This window comes from Bison bison, unplaced genomic scaffold (genome assembly GCF_000754665.1).
Source record: "Bison bison bison isolate TAMUID 2011002044 unplaced genomic scaffold, Bison_UMD1.0 scf7180017864123, whole genome shotgun sequence".
NCBI classification, from domain to species: Eukaryota; Metazoa; Chordata; class Mammalia; order Artiodactyla; family Bovidae; genus Bison; species Bison bison.
The window spans coordinates 812,684-836,176 of record NW_011494695.1 but is presented as its reverse complement, the minus strand read 5'-3'; the positions used below and the strand labels follow the sequence as shown (position 1 = coordinate 836,176).

The window sequence follows — 23,493 nt, the reverse complement described above, 5'->3', positions numbered from 1 at the left end:
AAATACCCATTGTCTGATTTGTTCTGCCACGTCCAGTCAATATGCCAGGTTTTAGAAAGCTGAGTTTAGGATTTTCTTCAATCCAGTTCTTTAAGGCCTGAAAATACAAAGAAATTGTCACTATTTGTATATTATCTGTATTAATTCAATATTGAATATATGCCACCTGATTTGAAGAGCTGACTCACTGGAAAAGATCTTGATACTGGGAAAGAATGAAGGCAAAAAGAGGGAATGGCAGAGGGTAGGATGGTTAGATAGCACCACTGACTCAATGGACATGGGATTTGAGCAAACTCCGCGAGATAGTGGAGGACAGGGGAACTTGGCATGTGGCAGTCCATGGGGTCACAAAGAGTTGAACGTGACTTAGTGACTAAACAACAATGCAAGTAGAAAAAAAGCTTAAAGTAAATGATAATGGAAAAGAATTAAAAAAGAATGTATGTATATGTATAACCGAATCGCTTTGCGGTACAGAAATAAATACAATGCCATAAATCAACTCTACTTCAATTTTTAAAAAGTGTACAGACAAGTACGCTGAAGTAGTTTTAAGACTAACAGACCTGAGGAATCAAAAGCTTCTTGTGATTGAATTCTATGCAACAAATAACTATAATGGTGTCTATCTTTGTAATCCGATATGATTCAATTTCTAAGACATTTTTTTCAGTGAAAAAGGCAAGGTTCAGAATAGTGGGTAGGTAGAAAATAAGTGACTTTAGAAAGATCTCAGGACACAAGATCAATATACAGACATTAGTTGTATTTCTAAATACCAGCAACAAACAAAAGTATCATTTATAATAGCATTAACACTTAGGTATAAGTTTAACAAAATATGTGCAGAATCTGTATGCTGAAAATGACAAAACACTGATAAAAGAAACCAAAGAAGATGTGGCAGGCAGCCTCTAAGGTAGCTGTAAGTGATCTCCACCCCTTGGAATTCAGATCCTGTTTAATCCCTTCCCCTCAAGTGTGAACTGAACTTATTGACTTGTTTCTAATGAATAAAATAAGGCAGACCTGAGCGGAATCACTTCCAAGTTGAAGCTATAACATGTCTGTGACCTTGATATTAGGTGCCCTCTCCACCTCTCTTGGATCACTTACTCTAGGGGAAGCCAGCACCTCTCTGTGAGGCTGGCCTGTGCAGAGGCCCCCATGAATGAGCTAAGCATGTGTGTGCATACTTAGTCACTAAGTCATGTTCAACTCTCTTTGGGACCCCTATGGACTGTCGCCCTCCAGGCTCCTCTGTCAATGGGATTTCCCAGGCAAGAATACTAAAGTGGGTTGCCATTTCCTTCTCCAAGGGATCTTCCTGACCCAGGGATCAAACCCGTGTCTTCTGTGTCTCCTGCATTGCAGGCAGATTCTTTACCCACTGAGTGATTGGGGAAGCCCCCATGAATGAGCTAAGCACATCTTCTGCCAAAAACCACACAAGTTGGGTTGGACGTTGATCCTCCCAGCCTTGAGATGGCTGTAGCCATGGCCAACAACTTGACTGGAGCCTCATGAGACATCCTGAGACGGAAACACCCAGTTAGTGGTTTCCAGATTACTGACCCATATGCATTATAGATGTCTGTTGTTTCCAGCTACTTAGTTTTGCGATAAACTGTTATCATCAGTAGATAACTAATACAGAAGCCCTATATAAATAAAAAAAGATACATTGTTATGATACCATTTCTCCCCAGTTTTATCTATAGGTTCAGTGAAATCCCAAATGAAATTTCAATAGATTTTCTCATAGATGTGGGTGAGTTTATTCTAAAATAAAAATGGAAAGGTAAAGAAAGATAGCTAAGACAATGTTGAAAAAAATTAAAAAGTCAGAAGACTCACACTACCTGATTTCAAGACTTAATTACTATAAAGCTACAGTAATCAAGACCGCATAGAATGGGTGAAAGGATAGATGTACAAATGAATGGAACAGGATATAGAATCCAGAAATAGAGCAACATGAAGAGAGTCAACTGATCTTTTTAAGTTACAAATGCAATTCAATGGAGAAAGGATAGTCTTTTCATCATATATGCTGAAATAACTGGATACCCACATGCTAAGAGAAAAAAATCTCAATCCATACTTCAAAATGAATTGTAGACTTAAATATAAAATCTAAATCTATAAAACTTCTAGAAGATAACATGGGAGAAAAGCTGTGCTCTTGGGTAGGCAAAGGTTTCTTAGACACAAAATCAAAAGCACAATACACAAAAAGAAAAAAAAAAAAGATAAAATGGACTTGTCAAAGGTTAAAACTTTCAGTAAGAGATACAGTTAAGACAATGAAAAGATCTTGAAGAAAATGTTTGCAAATCACATTTCTGATAGAGGACATTTTTGTCAGAAAAAAGAACTCTCAAAAAACTAACAACAATAACTTAAAAACTCAACAATAATAAATAACCCAGTTAAATCCCATTTTAAAATGGGCAAAAGATGTAAACAGATACTTCATCAAAGGAGATACATGAATGGCTAATGAGCATATGAAAAAAATGATAAATCATATTAGTCATTAGCGAAATACAAATTAAAACCTTAGTGAGGTACCACTAGGTGCTCACAGACATGGCTAAAAATTTTTTAATTGATGGAAAGAATAAAAATTTGTGAAATGCTTGCTGTGAGGGTATCAAGGCATTATAAACCAGAGTGATTGAGACAGTGAGGTATTAGTGTAAGGATAAACAAACAGAAAATCAGAATAGAATAAAGAGCCCAGAAACAGACCCACACAGACCCTATAGGGATGCTTAATTGCAAAGAAGTGAAGAATGGACAATCTTTTAATTAAAATAGTACTGGGCCAACTTCTATCCACAAGGAGGAAGAAGCTTACATCCACCAGTGCTCGGGTTTTCACAAAGAGGATGGTTCTGGTCTCTGGGTTTAAGTGGTATTCCTCTTGCAAGATGAAGCAGAGATCTTTGAGTTTAGCGTTCTCATTGCTGGGATCCATGGAAATACCTTCTAGTTCCAACAGCTTTTCTGCAAAAAGGGGAATATTTTACAAAAGGTTTATGTGCGTGTGCTAAGTCGCTTCAGTCATATCCAACTCTTTGCTGTACTATGGACGATAGCCTGCCAGCCTCCTCTGTCCATGATATTCTCCAGGTAAGAATGCTGGAGTGGGTTGCCGTGCCCTCCTCCAGAGGATCTCCCTGACCCAGAGGTCAAACCCACCTGTCTTGCATCTCCTGCACTGGCAGGCAGGTTCTTTACCACTGGTGCCACCTGGGAGCCCACAAAAGGTTTACAAATTCTAGTAATTTAGAACACACTGCAACCTTTAGCTATAGTTCAAACACTTCATCTCTCAATCTCTGACCAGAATTGTATGATAAATAACCACCAATGCAATGCATACACTGAATACACTAATAAATGCATAAATTTCCCCTCCCCCCAGAGAGCTAGTTGTTCAGTATTTAGCATATGTATAGTTAATACTTTGGTATTAACCAAAAAAGACCAAAAAAATTATTATTTGGAAAAAGGCATTTGAGAGAGAAAGAAGAAAGACTTACTTTTCACTTAATATTTTCCTATATTTTTCTTAATATGGACACAGTGGCATCAAGAGCCATATTGGTTTTCTTCTTTATATAGAAGTACATAATTACAATCTTGTTTGGTCGCCAAGTCGTGTCCAACTCTTTGCTCCCCATGAACTGCAGCATGCCAGGCTTCCCTGTCCTTCTCTATCTCGCAGAGTTAGCTCAAATTACAGTCTTAATATCATTAAAACTTTTTTTATATTTTTTAAATCTTTATAAAATTACTAAAAGTTAAACCAAAAAATGTTCCTATCAATTGACTATTTCTATGGGATGTATCTTTTGCAAATCCTACTATTTTTTCCTTCTTCAAAACAGGAAATAGTGTAAGCAGCAGATTCTTTTCCTAAGTGCAGATTTCCCTGAAGTATCACAGTCCTGCCGCGTATCCTATCTTCTTAATCCCAGGACAAGTCCCTGAGCATCACCAGGTGTTGTTAAGTGTGACATCATCTGTGTACGCTGCCCCTGGAGTCTCCAGGCTCCACTGGCTTCCTCCCCTTGGAAACACCACCCACCTTCAAATCTCTGAGTGAGATCTTGCTCAATTGCATCAAATCCTGCTGCCCGGACATTTTTGAAGAAGTTTTTCAAGTAATTCAGAGCATCTTTCATCCGTGCATCCTCATTGATAATGAGGGCATCATTGTATTTCTGTTGAAAATGGAAAGTTTCAGTATGTTTCTAATGTCTAATACAACTGCTGTACTTACGTTCATTTCACTGTACTCAACACAGAATTAACTTTAATAATAAACTTGTCTCAAGTCTATTCCAACTTAGTTTTTAAAGATGAATCATCTCTAACAGTACTGCTATAAAACCTTAGAACCATACTGTAAAAAAAAAAACAAGAAAATACCTCAATTAGCTAGAATTAGTCATTAATTCAGATCACTTTGGATCCTAGAATCCTTGGAAGACAAAATTACATGAAAAACAAATGTCAAAGATTAAATCACAAAAATTAAAGTAAAGCAACTTCCACATCAACCTGCTTCATAATTTAGACATTCAACTTAACCTCTTTGTACATCCAAAACCATCACTGAATTGCACCTGTTCAGAATGATGGCGCTGACCCCTTACACCAGATATTAAGTCTGTTAAAATTCTACAAATTCATATGGATTGAATGTATTTTAAAATATTTTCAATGGCACGATAAGCAGAGGTGATGGTGGTGACTGTTGCTTAAGTTCTTGGTTAACCAGCAAACGACTACAGACTCTGGACTTCTCAGCATGTGGTTTGACCAAAGGTAGGAAAACATGCTTCAGGCTATGGCAACACGACCCACCTACTGATTTAAAGACTTTAAAGATGGCTGTCCCTGGTCATGTATCTACAGTAATATTCCCCACCCCCAAGGTCAAATATGGAGATACTGAGGTACAGCACAGACCCATGGCCTCTAGGGCTAGGTTTCAGAGAGCAAAGACAGATGCTGAATAGGATAGCTTTTGGCATTTGCTTCATAAGAACCACCGGGAAAGTTCCTAAATGATGCTCTCTCAGCTGCCACAGCACAGCTCCCAGTAGGTGTTACAATGGAAATATCCTTTTCCAAAGAAGCCACATACCCGCAAATGTGACGTGTACAAAAACAGGGCTTTACAAATCCTGCTTTCTTCCTCTTTGTCTGGCATCTGAAACACCATGCATGCTTTCTGAACTGCAATAATCCACTGTTCATATTTCTGTGTCCCAAAATTCCTATTTTGAATTCGAGATAAGTTTTCTGGAAAAAAAAAAAAACAAAAACAGTTTTCCATTGTGTCATCTGGCTAGTCATTTAAGGCCCTAAGCATGTCTCGCCTTCTAATTTTGATTCCTTACTCTTGGTACACAGAGTATTTCTCTTGAGACAGTTTTCAGCAGTGTGTCTACGTACAAACACAATTGCTTACTGAATACTGACTACGTACCAAGAATCAACATGTCTTGTATTTATAATTTCATTTCACAACGCCATGACGTAGATACACTTTATAGATGAGGAAACGGAAGCTCGGAGAAGTCAAATCATCACACCAAGTCACACAGCTAGTATATAGAGGGAGCAAGGAATTCAAACCCAGATGTGTCCCATACCCAAGCTCTACTGGTTCTCTGAGCTGACAACCAAACAGCCCAGAGGCCAAACAACGGCCATGGAATAAAACCTAACTGCCCCCCAACCCTTTTGCCTTTTGGCTGCGCTGGGTCTTCGCTGCAGCACACAGGAGCTTTTCTAGCAGTTGCGTGTGGGCTTCTCTAGCTGGGGTGCACGGGGTTAGCTGCCCCATGGCATATGGGATTTTAGCTCCCTGACCAGGGTTTGAATCTTCGTCCCCTGCGTTGGAAAGGAGATTCTTAACCACTGGACCACCAGGGAAGTCCCCTCACCCATTCATCATTAATCAGAGGAACAAAGGCGGTTACCCAGACAAGTAGCAGTAGCCCCATCTACAAACAAGGAGGCTATCAATAAACTAAAGCAATCAACAGGTATTTACTGAACTTAGGTGGGTGCAAAAATGAGCCAGGCCATCTGGCAGTGAGCAGCTGGCAGCATGTGAACAGGTGAAGAGATGGCAGGAGGGTATAAGAGACGAGAAGAATAAGAAGGCAGAAAACCATGTCTCCCCACCCTTCTCCACCCCCACAACCCTGACCGCGTCCTAACGCTTCTGGGTAATACCATGATCTTCTCCCACCTGGTCTCCTTACCTCCTTCCACCTTCCCTCCAGTCCAGTCTCCATTCAACAACCGGAGGGAATTTCCAAGATTGCAGAAGAGAGACAATGCTAATCCACTGATTAAAAGCCTTTAGGGAGGGACTTCCCTGGCAGTCCAGAGGTTAAGACTTCACCTTTCAAAGCAGAGGGTGCAGGTTTGACCCCTGGTCAGAGAACCAGGGTCCCAAATGATGTAACAAAGGTCCTTCGTGTTACAACTAAGACTCGGTGCAGCCAAATAAATAAATACACGTATTTTTTTTAAGTCTTGAGGGACTTCCTTGGTGGCCCAGTAGCTAAGGCTCTGCACTCCCAACGAAGGGGGCCTGGGTTTGATCCCTGATCAGGGAACTAGATCCCATACGCTGCCAACGAAGACCCAGCACAGCCAAATAAATAAATGTTAAAAATAACAATAATAAATGCTTTAAAAAATAAAATACAAGTGTTTAGTGGGTTTCTCCAGCTAAACTCCTAGTCTGGCCCTCAGGGGCCTCTGTGGTCTGGCCTTTACCTGCTTCCGACTCTCCTCTCTAGAGACTTTCCTTCCTACAGTTCTCAGGATTAGTGAAAGCCCCCAGACTCTCTCTACGCGCCTGTCTCCTCTGCCTGAAACACCCCTCACTCCCCTCACTCCCACCACTCCCCTGCCCCGTGTTGCCTCGCTACTGTCACTCACCCACCTTTGGCACTGCCGGTAGCCAAACCGAAAATGCCGTGAGGGCAGGGCTTGTGTCTGAGGGTCCACGCTGTGTTCCCACCACCGAGCACTTAGCCCAGCACTGAATGAACAAACAAGAGAATGAATTCGTTCGAGGCTAATAGGCAAGGAGTGGAAAGCTGGCAAGAGAAGCAGAACCAGATTGTGCAAGCAGGGCAAGCACGGCCGGGTGAGCGGCCAGCGTGAGAGCTCTGCCTGGGAGAACGAGGACTGCCAGCAGGACACTGGCGAGATGAAACAGGTAATCCCAGGAAGACGAGCTGGGTAATGGGGGTTCGACGGGAAAGAGGGTAGAGGCGGGCAAAGCAGCTGTTAGAATAAGTTGTTAGAAATCAAGCTGTGAAAGAAAGAAGAGAGGTTAAGCATGAGAGAAGCTGAGACACAGAAGTTACCTTGGAGACGAGAATTCAACATCTCCGAAACTCTACACTCACTTGTGCCTGCCCAAGCTGCTCCTTGCTCTAGAACGAGTAACACCTGCCGGTGCACACACAGGTGCCAAGAGAGAAGCCCCGCACTCGCTCACTCGCTCACTCGCTCACTCCCACCCAAACCCAGTGAGCTCTTAAATCCGAACGCTTCTGTTTGCACGAGCTGGCTTCCTTCACTAGCCCATCTCCACTGCCTCAGTTTGGCTCTCGTCATTTCTCATCACAGAACTTAGCAGTTCAAAATCGTGCGTTGCTTCCCATTTGCTTTTAGGATATTTATTTATTTATTTGGCAGCGCTGGCTCTGAGCTGTGGCACGTGGGAATCTAGTTCCCTGACTGCAGATGGAAGCCAGGCCCCCGGCATTTTGAGTGTGGAGTCTAAGCCACTGGACCACGGGGGAAGTCCCACTGCTAGGATAGAATTCAAACTCAGCATGGCCTACAGGACACCTTCACTGTCTGCCCCCGGCCTCTCCCCCAGCCCCACTCTCCTTTCTACTAGTCACCTGTTAGAATTAGCATGAAATCCTGCAGATTCTAAAATTCACTGTGCTCTCTCTTCCCTCTGCAACTGCTGTCTCTTTGACCACACTGGATCACCTCTCCTTCTTAACCTGGCTGACTTCAAGATCTATCGCACACATTACCTCCCTACAGCCCAGTCCTGGCCTAAGCTCCCCTGTGCGCCCATAATAGCAGTGTGTAACCCAGCCTTGCCACAGGGCAACTATTTGCATTTGATTCTCATTGTTTGATGGTGAGTTCCTTGAAGGCAAGACTGTCTTTAATCTTGGTGCTTCCTTTACCTAGCATAGTACCTGGCACAATACCCAATGAATTAATTACTTGATTTAAAAAAGGAGAAGAGAACTTGGCAACTTCAAGAGAGTCTCAAAAGAATAAAGAATCAAAGGTCACCCATAGGTTTGAATCCAAGACTTTAAGGCAATGGTGGTTTCATTCATACAATGAAAAGCTAAATTTGGAAGGTCAAGAAAGCAATGAATTGAATTAAATATGGTATTTTTCAGGTGTGTGTGTCTAGGTGGATTTACTTTGGATTTAAAAAGGAAAAAAAAAAGGCAAGAGAAAATAAAGGAGGACTTATAAGCTTCCTGAATAACATAAACAAGAAGTCAAACTCTGGGTATGGTCTTGACATTATTTGGACTAAGAAAAGTGCAAAAAGACCCCAGTGAACAACAAATGGCTGTTCCCAGATGGAGAGAAGACAAAATGAGGTTATTCTCACCAAGAGTTACAGTCCCAAGTTCTTCAAAGATACTCTTTGCTAGAGCCTCTGTCTCTGCCATCAGCTGAGATATGATGCGTTTAAATCTGTCTGTAGTCCGTGATTCCACTTTCCTGAAAACTAGAGCCATCAAAGGAAAATTAGTATTTCTCAGGAAGAACACATCATAGTTCAAAGCAGGTATCTCCAAACCTTTCTCTGCCTTTGTCTCTTCCTCTGTAAAACCCGAGGCCCCAAGCTCACAGGCAGGTCATCTGAATGATGAAACAAATACTCAAGACACCTTCAGCCACTCCCTAGTGTTTAATGCACTCATTCTAACATTTTTCATGGTCCAAGTCTAATTCAACTTTTTTTAAAATAATTTTATTTATTTATTTTTGGCTGTGCTGGGTCTTCATTGCTGCATGGGCTTCTCTCTAGTTGCGGCGAGCAAAGGCTACTCTCTAGTTGGAGTTCGTGGGCTTCTGATTGTGGTGACTTTTGTTGAGGGGCACAGGCCCGAGGGCATGTGGACTTCAGCAGTGGGCTCAGTAGTTGCAGCTCCCAGGCTCTAGAACTCAGGCTTAGTAGTTGTGGTGCAAAGGCTTAGCTGCTCCATGGCATGTGGGATCTTCCCGGAACAGGGATTAGGTGGACTCTTTACCACTGAGCCACCAGAGAAGTCCTCAGGCACATTTTAGATTCTAGTTTTCCACATGCGTATCTGGTGAAAGAGGTCAGAATCAAGAGGCCTGGGAGCTGGGAGTCCTCAGCCACACTTTAGACTCTGCATCAAAAGCTCTGGGGCCTTTGGCGAGCACCTCAACTTTCCTGGGACTGTTTTCTTCCCTCAAAAATGCCCCGCAGCTGCTTTTTCGTCACAAAGTCATGTCCAACTCATTCATGACCCCATGGACTGTAGCCCTCCAGGCTCCTCTGTTCATGGGATATCCCAGGCAAGGATCCTGGAGTGGGTTGCCATTTCCTTTCCCTAATTCAACTTCTTACTCGGGCTTTCCTGTTAACTCAACACAGAGCTTCTGCTCTGACTAGGCTGATATCCATCTTGTTTCTGTAAATACCATATTTTAAGCCCTGTCTCTGTTCTTTGATCTTCTCCCTTCCCACCTAACCCCCAGGGGTGTTCACAATGCTCCAAATATTCATTTTTGCAGTATCCACAGAACATGCTGGGTTCTGGTGATAGCTGAAAAGAACATGCTCTGCGCTCCAGAGAAGGCTATCTTCTTAGCAGAGAAAGATACACAAGCCAGATGACCAGGCAGAGAGCTGTGACACAGTAGGTGCAAAGTGCCATGGAGCACAGGGAGGCTCCTCTCATTCTTCCTGGGGCGGCAATGTCAGGGGATAAACAGGGGAGAGGCGAGGAGGAGTGAACACAGTCATGTGCAGAGGCTGGGATGGACAAAGCTTAGAGGGAGAACACACGTGACTCCTCCATCCCAGGAGCCCAGAGAAATGCAACTTGGTTGGGTTTGTGGGAGGTGAAGCTGAGATGAAGCTCAGCGTGTGGGAGAGACCAGATGAGAAAGAAATTTGTGCCTACCCAACTCTTTGCAACTCTTTTGGACTGTAGCCCACCAGGCTCCTCTGCTCATGGGATTTTTCAGGCAAGAATACTGGAGTGGGTTGCCATTTCCTTCTCCAGGGGATCTTCCTGACCTGGGGATCGAACCTGCGTCTTCTGTGTCTCCTGCATTGGCAGGCAGATTTTTTTTTTTTTTTAAACTGCTGAGCCATCGAGGAAGCCCAAAGAAATTTGTATACGACATCAAAAGTGGTAGGTTGAGTGCCTTGTCTAAATTCCTTACAGCCGGCGCCCTGACCGTCTTTGGTGCGTTTGTTCTGCCTTGTAGTCATTTGGTCGTGTGCTATTTAGAGAGCAAGGGGTGAAGTCATACTTGTCTTCCGTACCCTCTCTCCCTTGCTGGGTTAGTATAGCATTGATATTCAAGAAATATCAATCTTTGTTAGTCAATCTTAGTAATCAAATCATATTCTGATCTTTTGAGGAAGGACAGGATGAGTTCAGATACTTTCACTTCAACCAAAATTCCAGATACAAATTCAAATAATGGATAGGAACTCAGTATCGTCCTCAGGCACAGAAGGCGGAAGGACCGAGCCACGTGCGTGCCAAGATGTTTTCAGCACCTTTCACTGCCAGTACCTTTGTTAAGGTTTATGGAAATGAAGAGTAAGAATGATTGCTTTTTACAGGCCACTCCTGAGCTTCACTGGGGAGAGAAGCGGGAAATATGATTATTTTCCAAGTTTGCAGATAAATATTTTGCTCTAAACAGAGAAAGGGTAAGAATTCAGTGTTCATCTACATGACCCTGAACTAAGAATAGCAGAGGGTAACAAAGTCCCAAAGGGCTTGTGACTGAATCCCACTTACACTTCTGGGGCTTGTAAACAACCTCCTCCAGTTCCTCCAAGTTGTCTCTGACTGTTGTTACCACTGCTGTGTCGAGAGAAGCACACAGTTTGCAGATATATTCTGTGGCTTCGGCTGTGTTTTTGGCATCTCCAACGCCAACTGAGGCAGTCAGCCCAATGACCTGTGAGGAGCATTCCAAATCGTCAGATGTCTGGGAAATAGCAAGATGTTTCCACAGTCCCTCATGTAACTCTTTCCTGATAATGTAGGGTTTTTATTTTTTAAACTAACCTCAGATAAAGAACAAGAATTTTTTTTTTTTCTGACATTCTCTATGACATCAAAAATGGAAAGGTCCCCATTAGGTGAAGCACTGAGTAAATGCGGGAATCACTGCTCTGCAGCTGAACACGAATCAGCACAGAACCCCAGAGAAGAAACCCTTTCCAGGCAGGACTGCTCTCAACTTTATCTTTGTTTCCCCGTGACACATAGAACAATACGCTGAAAAGGGCAAGGACTAAAATCAGACATGCTTCCATTTCAATCTCAGCCATGTCACACTGGCTGGGTGTCTTGGACAAAAATCTTTCTCTCTCTGTAAAGTTGGGGAACTTTAGCCATTTAAACTGGAAGTTGTGTGACATAGAGAACAGACTTGTGATTGCCGAGGGAGAGAGTGGTGGGGGAGGGATGGACTGGGAGTTTGGGATTAGCAGATGCAAACTATTATATATAGGATGGATAACAGCAATGTCCTACTGTGTACACAAGGAACTATATTCCATATCCTGTGATAAACCATAATGGAAAAGAATATGAAAGCAATTGAATTTCTTTGCTGTACAGCAAAAATTAATACAACAGAAATTAATACTGTAAATCAAATATGCTTCAATTTTTTTTAAATGGTAGCTTCAATTTTAAAAATGTGATAACTTCAATTTAAAAAAAAATGGTAGCTGGGTGACTTCAATAAGATGACATTTGTAAAGAATTTAGTTTAATGGTCTTCTAATAAATATTTATTTCTTCCTCTAAGAGTCACTCAAATATTGAATGACTGAATGACTGAATCATTCAAATAAACAAGGAATCTAGTTAACTATCAATTTTATTCTAAAAGAAAAAACTGTAAGAAATGTGATTTCTACTAAATTCTGTCTGAATTTTGGGCACCATACTGGATTTCTTCTAACCTGTGCTTCCTAAATGGTTAATTGTTAAGCCTAGACAGTGCAACACAGAGGTGAGACTGGTAAACCAGAGGCGTGGTTTCCAACCTCATTTGGCCTCAGTAATACCAGGCCACTCATCTGTGCTCCTGTCAGTTGTGTCTCCCATTTCAAATCTTCTCCATGCACCCTGAGCTCCCACCTCCATTCTCATCTTGATTATTCTCAGTGAACCATCTCTCTCTCCTTCATTCAAGAGAAAACGCCAGGGATACCATACCCTTCCTGCCCCCACCTATAAACTATTCTCTGTCTTGACTCCTCTCAGCCTTTCCCCTCTGACGACACCAAAAACAATGCCTTGTCCACTCTCCTGTACTAATGCACCTACGCAGCCCATACCCGCTCGTCTCTCCTGGCATCTTGTTCTGCCAATCATTCCCTCCCTCCCATCCTGCCCCACTGGTGGCTATCTACAGCTTCATACTCTGCACTCAGGCAATATTAAGAACTTCATGATTCTTGGGGATTCCCTGGCAGTCCAGTGGTTAGGACTCAGCACATCCACTGCTGTGGCCCGGGTTCAATCCCTGGTTGGGGAACTAAGGTCCCCGTAAGCCATACAGCACAGCCAAAAAACACAAAAAAACAAAACTTTAAGCTTCTCGAGCCCTTGTGCATTTTCATATCCCCGTGCCTCTAGACACACAGTAGCCTTTACTGAAAACCATCCAGCTATTTTCCTTATAAACTCTTATTAGTTTTTACCTATCCTAACTTCTATTAGGTCTCACTTTACTTTCATAGCACATTTAAGATCACTTTCATTTCTTTTCTGTACAACTCCATCGCGTGTTATTACCATAAATTATGACATAATTCTCACATATTTGGCTCCCCACAAAACTTAAGCTGCTTGAAGGCAAGGACTATCTTTTTATATTTGTGGCCCAGTGCCCAGCACAGGGCATGACACATGGGGGTACCTAATACATATTTGTTAAGTGAATGAATGAATGAATCAATCAAAACTAACCTAATGAGTTGTACAGTATGCAAGGATCTAAGAAGGACATCCTCAATATGGCCACAAGGGTAAGTAAAGACGATTCAGGAAGAAATCCATCTGACTTTGGACACACCTGGGGCAATGAGTCTGAAGATCCTCCCAGTTTCTGATCCAGATAATGAAACATGATCATATTATATGGATGGTGTTTATTGGTGTTGTGACATTCATCAAATATCATCAAAGTAAAGATGGAGAGTGATGGAATAGTCCCATCTTTAAGGCTGTTCACAAGAATCTGTGGTGTTAAAATGATGATGTCATTGTTCTCAACAATCTGTTCCACAGAGATATTGTCAGCTGTCTCTCCAGAAATGCCTGAAACTTTGTACCTGGAAGATGACAGAGATTTCCCATTAGCAACCATGATGTGAATAAGGAACCACAAAGATCAGAACGTCAATTAAATTCTCCCTAAGTCCAAAAGGAATGGATTTGGAGAAAAGGTAAGTGCTTGGAACAAAGCCTGACACATAGTAAAGTGAAAAAACTGAAAGTGTTAGTCGTGTCAGACTCTGGTACCCGTGGACTGTAGCCCACCAGGGTCCTCTGTCCATGGGATTCTCCAGGCAAGAATACTGGAGTGGGTAGCCATTCCCTTCTCCAGGGGATCTTCTCGACCAAGGGATTGAACTGGGATCTCCTGCACTGTTGGTAGATTCTTTCCTGTCTCTGACATATAGTAAGTGATCAATAAACATAATCTAGGAAGAATTTCTAGTATTGATAGAATATATTCTATGTGGCACCTGAGGATACAGAGGGCCAACCATAATTCTTTCAAGCCACCATGAAAGAACATAGAAAAGAGTAATATTAAATAAATTATAAAATCATTTAAAAAGTTAAATGTTCGATTTAAATATAAAATTCACCTTAAGTCATTTATTCACTCTACAAGAGCTAACCAAAGGAGTTTAGGATTTCAGGTGTATTCATGAAGGAGTTATATCTAAAAAATAAAAAAGCTTAATCTACCATAAGTTTTTTGAATCATGGTTTTCTAAAAGCAAAACAAAGCACAAAACACATCGGTTACATGACCTAGAGAAAAAAAAGCTGGACCAACTTATACCTACCCAAATCTTTCAAAATGTTCTGAGAACACAGATTTCTGCTGTTCATACAGTGGGACTTGAACAGCAAAAATGACAACTTTCCCCTTTCGTCCTTGTGGAAATTTCTTAAGATGATGTTCGCATATAAGAAGGGAAACAAAGGTTTTTCCACAACCTTTTAACATATAAAGAGAAAGACAACACGTAACTAATAGTATAGTAAAATGCTTCTGTAGAAAGGTCATTATTGGGGGCTCCTCTAAAACCACAGAGCTAAAAGCAAACAGATGATGAGGGTAGGTTAACAACTGTAGAACTCACACTCTGACTCAAAACCCAAGCTACTTCCTAGGCACTCGCACACAGCCAGGGACTGCAGGAAGCTAAAAAAAAAGCATTCTCTCTCCTTCCTCATGTCCCTGAAAACACCACGAAACCATATGAATAATGTTTTTTTCAAAAGATCAATGGAACAATGAAACAATTGAAACTTGCTACTTGGTCCCAGTGTTCAATAAAGTGGAAAAAAGGAAGCAAACAGAGAAATAAACTATTTCAGTAATTGCATCCGCTTACCAGTAGGAGCACATATTATTGTATTCTTTCCCTTCTGAGCAGGTAAAGTGAGCTCTAGTTGGTAATTTCTTGGTTTCAATGGGCTATAAGTAGGAGGCACTTCTGTAATACAACAGAAACTAAGTTAGCAAATAGTGACCACTCTGAGGAATCAAGTCAACACTATCCTCCAAAGGACAAGAAATTTGACTCTAGCAAGAAAGACCTCATTTAAGAAAGTTTAGAATTCTTGTCTCTAATTAACCATTCCAGCTTCTAAACTGATTTGAAATACAGAATTCTCCCTCAATAACAAAGTACCAATGGCAGGAAGAAAAAAAAAAAAAAAAAAAAACCACAAAGATTTCTTTCTGAAATAATCATGGAAGACTAATCAGGAGAAATTAAAGCAAGAACGGCCTAATCCAGGGCAAAACAGATAGCCACCGATTAAAGGAAATGCTGCATGAGACAAAACAACAACAAATCCCTCTAAGGTCTTTGAAAAACACCAAACTGAATACCAAACTCCAAAGCAATCTCTTACTGACAAGCAACCGTGCTTTAAAATTCTGCAGGCTCTCACATGGTATTCTCTCTTAACAGAATCAGAAGTTTTAAAAAAATAATCAGAGGTATCTCACTAACAGATAAGTGTACAGAATGTTAAGAGCTAGAAAGACCTTGGAAATCATCTGTTGAGTCGAACCTACCTATTTTAAAGTAAATGGAAATTTCTAAATGGTTAAGTGAGTTCGCTAAGGACCTTTACCTGTCAGAAAACTTAAAACAATTGACAGTCACTGATTTTATTCTGGAGTGACAAAAATGTGTATCATTTTATTGCAGAAACAGTCCATCAATTCTCACCTTATGTTCTTATCCCCAAATCACATCCTTCTTCCAACACTTCTTTATTGATCCTATTTTTTTCTCTGATGCCCTTTTATAAATAACTCTTTGCTTAATTTGTTATGCTGCTTTCTGGTCTCCTTGTGAAAATATGCTTCTAGAAACATAAAGTGGGCCTTACAGGGACACAGTTAACTCACAGTGCCTTTGTGTGAATTAGAGAAAGGACTCCCTTTCGGAGGATATAGCCCCTCACCGCACTGCGCTGGCAAACAACACAGGCTGGATCCCAGCCCCAGCTCAAGCTCTCAGGCCCACACATTTGTACAGTGCACACACTTATCAACATACACTGCAGCCCTGGGATCTTGAGAGGAAACTGAATAAGTGACTCACAAAGAGCAGAAGCATTTCTTTAGAAAGCAGGGCTGATTTCAGATGTCACAGGTATTGAGCTTCTGGGAGGACTCTATTTGCATTTTCAATGTAGACATGCACATCCTTAGTGATAAAAAAAGAAGGAAAAAGAAAAGGGAGAAGCTGGCAAGTGCCATGGAAGGGAGAGAATGGTATTTCTAGTTGTAGGGAAAATATCTGTTTTAACATATATTCTCTTTTTGTTCTGATTTTTCCTTAAAAACCTTTCCATTAGGCTATGACTTTTGGCACTGCAAGACACGACCCTACTCGAAATACCTCAAGAGCATCATTACGGAGAAGAATGAACAATGCTGAGTACCTGAAGAACAGGAATTCTGGCTAAGATTCTGGCTTTCTGGTTCTTCTTTGTAGACAATGTGTACATCCAAAGTTTTCATTTCATCATCCTCAAGATCTTTCATTTGAACATTTTCTGCACCTTTATGAAAACAAAACACATCTCATAATCTTTATCTGATTATGATCTTGATGGTGAAAGCCCTACAAAGAGGTCATAAAATTTTAAACTTCCATTACGACTTATTATAACCATTCCCTCTACCTTTTAAAACAATTAAATGAAATCTTTTTTAATTTGAAATCTTGATTTGAAGTTTGAACTCCAGTGTCATTTAGGACTTTATTATTCAAAGTGTGGAATACGGACCAGCAACTTCTTTAGGAGCTTGTTGGAAATGCAAACTCTTGAGCCCCAACTGAATCAGAAGCTTCATTTTAACAAGATCCCTAGGTGATCCACAACCACACCAAAGACAAGCCCTATTAGCAGAAACACTTTTGTCTTCCATTCCTGACCCGACCCAAGACAACAGATGTGTATTTTGACAGATAATTTCTGAAACAATTTATGATCTTAAAGAAGACTCTGAAAGGCTAAGACCAGACACTCAGATGGTTTATCAAACTCAGCTCTTAAAATAATGCTCTGAGAAGATGTTATTAGCTTCAGGAAGACAAGGGATAGCTCAGCCACTTAATCGAAACAGATTCTTCCTTTCAATCTTGTTCTAGTTTGGTTCCAGATGGATTCTAAACAAGAGAACCACCATATAGTGTCTAAGATGATTCTATTCTGAAAAGGCAGTGAGTTGTGGAGTTTGAACCTTTAACTCTAGAATTTTCAACCTATTTCTCTCATCATCTAAACCCAGAGAGTGAGCTCAGACTCTGCCTTTCCCCCAAATACTCTGGGCAGATAGGCTAATTCTGGATGAAAGGGTTTGTCCTGATCCATTTTCAGGGGATATATACAACCCAACTAATTCTGTAGACAAAAAAACCACCTACCTCCCAGAACTCAACTTCATGCGGGCCTCTCACTAGAGATATAGCCAAGAGTATTTGAAGGGAAAATGCTTCTGACAGTGAGTGAAAAGCAGGTAGGAATGCAAGAAGCTCCAAGCAGAACTATGAAGAAGGGCCTATTTTCAGACCCTCGCACCCTTCCAAGTATCCTACCTTTCTCTACCATCCACAGTTCGCTGAACTTGCTCTCTTCTTTCTCCAATGCAAGTTTCAAAGTTTTGGGCCAGTTCTCCTTGTCTGATCTGAGAAGGCATTCAACCATTTTCTCTGCACCTGCCATCAGCCCCTTGTTGGAACTTATCTAAGGAAGACAATTGTAGTGGACTGATCAAGTGTTTCAAAAGTTTTCATTTTATGAGTTTTTACTGAAGAAACGTCAATTCAAATACTATCAAATTTAAGATCACTGTATACTCTGGTTCACTAGGTCTCTTTCATGACCGTTCTTGCCCCAGTGCAACTTGATCTTTTAAGATACACTTCCCTTTATCCTTGTCCTCTTACACATGATATCACCATGTCAAGCCCTGTGTTCTTACCTCCTCTGAGATGTTATTATATTAACATCAGCTATATCAGGAAAACAAACTACTTCACACCTATTCAAAATATGGGTATACTGGCATAGGCGTATTTGGAAGAATATAATAAAATATTAACAAATAGTTTTTTCTGGATAGTGAGACTTACATGGTTCTTATTATTAATCATGATAATTAAAATTCATTGAGCAATTACTATTATGTGCCAGAGATTTATAAGCACTTTACATATATTATCTCATTCAAAGCCTATAAAAATACCTGACTAATACGGTACCATTAGTATTCCCATTTCATACAGGAAACAGAGACTTAGAGAAACTAAATGTGCCCAAGATCACACCACTAGTAAGTGGCTGAGCTTGGATTAACAAAATTGATCTGTGTCCAGAGACTGAATACTTAACCACTGGAGTCCATAACCTTTTTTCTTTTTATTTGCTAAACTGTTTGATTTTATTTAAATTTGTATAAAACATTATTCACAAAAGTAGTAAAGTAATTTTAACTGAAAATAGGGCAAACCTGAAAAAAATCTGTGACACAAATTGATTACTCAGATCACAAATAAAAGTATCCTTCTAGGTAATTATGCCTTAGATTTGAGGACTTTAAATGATCTTGTTCAGTTCTAAAATAACATAGAAAACAGAAGACATTCCTCATGGTCAAATTTTTCCCCCAAATTCAATATTTAATATTAAGTAAAATACCTGAATAATTTCTTCACATTCTTGATTAAGTAAACATCCAGATATTTCAGGAAGGATATCTTCTGGATTGATTGTGGTTTTAAATTCTGGTTGTAAACGCTTTAAAAGTAATCTATACTCCTCCAATTTTTCAAGTTTTTGGAAATCCCAACTTTCAATGGCTTCATAAAGTCCAGAATAACCTGAAAAGTAGGGGGAAAATGGGGCTCTTAGGACACCAACTAAAAAAATATGTTGAGATTAAAATTTAGAAGTCATGTTTGTATGTATTGTGAGAGAGCTGAAAACAACTGTAAATCACTTCCATTATTTATGATCTTTCAAAAAGAAAATTCAATATTCATTTTAGGCACCCCACATTTAAGGTGGAGCTAGTGGCAAGAACCTGTCTGCCAATGAAGGCGATGTAAGAGACTTGGGTTCAATCCCTGGGTCAGAAAGATCCCCTGGAGAAGGGAATGGCTACCCACTCCAGTGTTCTTGCCTGGAAAATCCCATGGACAGAGGAGCCTGACGGGCTACAGTCCATGGGTCACAAAGAGTTGGACACAACTGAGTGACTAACACTTTCACTGAGAATAAATTTGAGGTCTTATATTTGGTCTTAGTAAGACCTCTTCCTTCCAAGGTACCCCATGGACTTCACCTACAATCTCTGATCTGCCTTTCAATTGAGTCAAACCATCATGCTAAGTATCTTCTCAGTGCAAAGTAGTAAAAAGGGCAAAAAGAAATATAAATGTTAATTCCTGCCCCTCAGGGCCTTACTGCCTACATTATTCCAAGGAAAGAATAGTAAGTACAATGGGAAATTTGAGTGAAAAAATTATTTCCAACTAGAATTATCCAGGAATGCTTGGCTCTAAGTTTCTCTTCAGAGAACCACCAGGCTTGTCTGACTGTCAGGCCCACACTCTTTTCACTGGGCTATAAAGACCATATTAGCACATATGACTTAATACCTGGAATATTCCAGTACCTTTGTGGGTGTGTGTCTCCTCTCTCTCGCTCTTCTATCTTCCTGCAAAGATAGCACTATCCTGTATTTGATTTATCACTCTTGATTTCTTGGAATAGTTGTGTGGCATATGCTCAATTCTCTAAAGAATACATGTTTAGTTTAAGCTTGTTTGAAATGTTTTAATTTTATTCTTCACTAAATGCAATTTTATCTGACTTTTTAGAAAGTTTAATATTGCATTTCTAAGTTTCGCCTGTGCTGTCATCTGTAGCTCTGTTCATACATCTCCACTGCAGGATAATCGACTCTTGTGTGAACATCACAAAATGGATTTATCTATTCTCTTTCTGAAGGATACTGGTGTTGCTTCTAGTTTTGTTTCTTTGCTTGCTTGTTTTTGGCATTACCAACTGATTATAGTATGAACATTCTTTGTATGTGCATTCTGGAATATATGTGTTAAGAATTTCTCTGGGCATATACTTAATACTGAAACTGCTGGACAGAAGGAGAGTTGTAACTATACGAGCTGATGCTGATTGTTTTTCAACAGTTGTAGCATTTACACTCCCTATTGTCATCCTTCAGATTTCCCATTATTAAAAATCCTCTTTGAGCCTTCCCACTGTTGGACTTACTAGATTTTGCTATTATGTTCCTAATGTACAACTTCCTAATTGCTGATTGGGCTGAGAGTCTTTTCTCATGTGTATTAACCTTTCATGCTTCTTATTCTTTGAAAACTCAGTTCACATCTTTTGCCTTGTAAATATTTTCTTTTTTTTTTAAATTGATTTTAAGCCTTTTAAATATATCATGGATACTAATTCCTTGGTGATAATGTAGTTTGAAAATATCCTCCCCTAGTTTGTCTCTTATTTTTTCACTTTCTGTATACTGTTTTTTGATAAACATATACTCTTAATTTTAATATCCTCAAATTTATCAATTTAGGTTAATGTTTTAATGTCTTATCTCATAAATCCTATCATACTCTAAGGTCAGAAAAATGCTCTTCTATATACTGGTCTAAAATAGTTGATCTTTTGCTATTATGAATTAAGTCTTGAATTCTTTTGACTTATTGTGTGTGTGCAAGTGTATGTATGTACATGGAATGACGTAAGGAAGACAAGTTTATTTGTATCCACATGGATATGAAAGTTAGGGTTTGCCTGGTTTTTACTCATTGCCCCAGGTGTGTCCAAAGTCAGATGGATTTCTTCCTGAATCGTCTTTACTTACCCTTGTGGCCATATTGAGGATGTCCTTCTTAGATCCTTGCATACTGTACAACTCATTAGGTTAGTTTTGATTGATTGATTCATTCATTCACTTAACAAATATGTATTAGGTACCCCCATGTGTCATGCCCTGTGCTGGGCACTGGGCCACAAATATAAAAAGATAGTCCTTGCCTTCAAGCAGCTTAAGTTTTGTGGGGAGCCAAATATGTGAGAATTATGTCATAATTTATGGTAATAACACGCGATGGAGTTGTACATTATCCCATTTTAAATGGCCCACTGCAATGTATCAAAAAGTCCCTCCTTTTTGAATAATCCTCTTTTCCCAGTGATCTCCAGTACATCAGAGTTCCATAAATATACGAGTCTGATTGAAGGCTCTCCATTCTATTTCATCGGTCAGTTGTTCAATACCAGGACCAGCATCACAATGTACAGTTTAGAATACAGTTTAGAATCTGCTTGTCAAGTTCATAAAGTAGCATGCAGGATTTTTATTTAGAATTGTATTGAATGTATAGCTCAGTGTAGGGAGAACTGACACTTCTTTGGTCTTCCTCTCCACGTGCATAGGTAGATATCCCCACTTAGCTAGGATTTTTTTTTTTCCGGTTTTGCCGCACAGCTTGCAGGATCTCAGTTCCCTAACCAGGGATTGAATCCAGGCCATGACAGTGAAAGAACAGAGTTCTAACCATTCGACAACCAAGGAATTCCCTAGAAGTTCTTTTATTTTTTCAAAAACCTTTTGTCATTTTCTCTATTCAGACTCCACACACCTTTGGCTAGATTCATTGCTAAATATAACTTTTGTTACTATTAGAAATGGTATTTTATTTTGGATTACATTTGCCATTTTTCCCAGTGGGTGGAAATACAACTAATTTTTGTATACTGATCTTATAGCCAATAAACATGCTAAACTGTTCCATTAGTTGTAATAACCTCTCTGTAGATTCCTTTGGAAATTTCAAGTAGGCAGTTATAGCATCTGCCTGAAAATAGTCTTTACATTGCCTCAGATTGAGACATAAATTAAACGTGGATACTTATAAATTAATAGAATTTCACCTTTACAGAATCTTTAAACAGTCAAGTAATAACTCTGATTTGTGAGTAAAAAGAAGGAACTAACCTGCTTGTTGAAGGGCATCCAAAAAGCCGCGGAACCAGCCTTCCTCCTGGAGCTCCAGTAGGACCTGGAGGAAAAGGGAGGCAGCCTCCATGGGCCCCTTGTTGTTTTTCTTGGCCTGAATGTGCTGCACCACATCTACAAACAGAGGCAAGAGGGACTCATCAAACTGCAGAACCGCTAATCCCTGGAAGTAAAACCACTAATCACTGGAAGGGTTGTCAGATCTTCTCAAACGGGGCTGGGGATTCACAGCAGCGGAAGGACCTGCAGGAAAGCAGCAAGTTCTCCATCTTGGTCAATCATACCCATTCTTCACTACCCCCAACCCTACCCCCAGCCTCTCTGGAAACTTCTCCTAGTCTGTTGTGGAAGTCTGGACACACACTGGAGGGCAGTCCTTAAGAAAAGGAGTCTCTTAAAGATGTCTGCAAGAGTCTCCCCTTAACAAGTGAGAACTCATGGTAGCATCAGGTTAGGTAGAAAAACCATGGCTTCTTCTAACATTTGAAAGTTTCTTGTTCAAAAGTCTGAATTAATCGTAGGACTAAAAGGGTGTGAGGACAGGGCCACTCCTGTCATCAGTGACAATTACAGTGGACACAGCAACCAGAAATTTGGAAAACCCAGCAATGGCCACAGGACTGGAAAAGGTCAGTTTTCATTCCAATCCCTAAGAAAGGCAATGCCAAAGAATGCTCAAACTACCGCAAAATTGCACTCATACACACTAGTAAAGTAATGCTCAAAATTCTCCAAGCCAGGCTTCAACAGTATGTGAACCGTGAACTTCCAGATGTTCAAACTGGATTTAGAAAAGGCAGAGGAACCAGAGATCAAATTGCCAACATCTGTTGGATCATTGAAAAAGCAAGGGAGTTCCAGAAAAACATCTACTTCTGCTTTATTGACTATGCCAAAGCCTTTGACTGAGTGGATCACAACAAACTGTAGAAAATTGTGAAGAGATGGGAATACCAGACCACCTGATCTGCCTCTTGAGACATCTGTATGCAGGTCAGGAAGCAACAGATAGAACTGGACCTGTAACAACAGACTGGTTCCAAATCGGGAAAGGAATATGTGAAGGCTGTATATTGTCACCCTGCTTATTTAACTTACATGCAGAGTACATCATGAGAAATGCTGGGCTGGATGAAGCACAAGCTGGAATCAAGATTGCCGGGAGAAATATCAATTATCTCAGATATGCAGATGTCACCACACTTATGGCAGAAAGCGAAGAACAAAAGAGCCTCTTGAAGAAAGTGAAAGAGGAGAGTGAAAACGTTGGCTTAAAGCTCAACATTCAGAAAACTAAGATCATGGCATCTGGTCCCATCACTT

At 40.4% G+C, this 23,493-nt stretch overlaps 1 protein-coding gene across 1 annotated transcript in view; it reads right to left on the bottom strand.

Moving 5' to 3' along the window:
• The window catches only part of DDX58 (DEAD (Asp-Glu-Ala-Asp) box polypeptide 58), a 46,969-nt gene that overhangs the window by 16,535 nt on the left and 6,941 nt on the right, over positions 1 to 23,493 (bottom strand). Inside the window, exons 2-14 of the mRNA XM_010839604.1 lie at positions 22,150 to 22,284; positions 18,807 to 18,988; positions 17,705 to 17,852; positions 16,545 to 16,664; positions 14,975 to 15,076; positions 14,420 to 14,573; positions 13,414 to 13,672; positions 11,115 to 11,277; positions 8,711 to 8,830; positions 5,168 to 5,325; positions 4,103 to 4,238; positions 2,867 to 3,015; positions 7 to 97 (exon numbers count right to left, since the gene is read on the bottom strand). Of these exons, the coding sequence (XP_010837906.1) occupies positions 7 to 97; positions 2,867 to 3,015; positions 4,103 to 4,238; positions 5,168 to 5,325; positions 8,711 to 8,830; positions 11,115 to 11,277; positions 13,414 to 13,672; positions 14,420 to 14,573; positions 14,975 to 15,076; positions 16,545 to 16,664; positions 17,705 to 17,852; positions 18,807 to 18,988; positions 22,150 to 22,284 (1,917 nt within the window). The remainder of the gene's footprint in view (positions 1 to 6; positions 98 to 2,866; positions 3,016 to 4,102; positions 4,239 to 5,167; positions 5,326 to 8,710; positions 8,831 to 11,114; positions 11,278 to 13,413; positions 13,673 to 14,419; positions 14,574 to 14,974; positions 15,077 to 16,544; positions 16,665 to 17,704; positions 17,853 to 18,806; positions 18,989 to 22,149; positions 22,285 to 23,493) is intronic.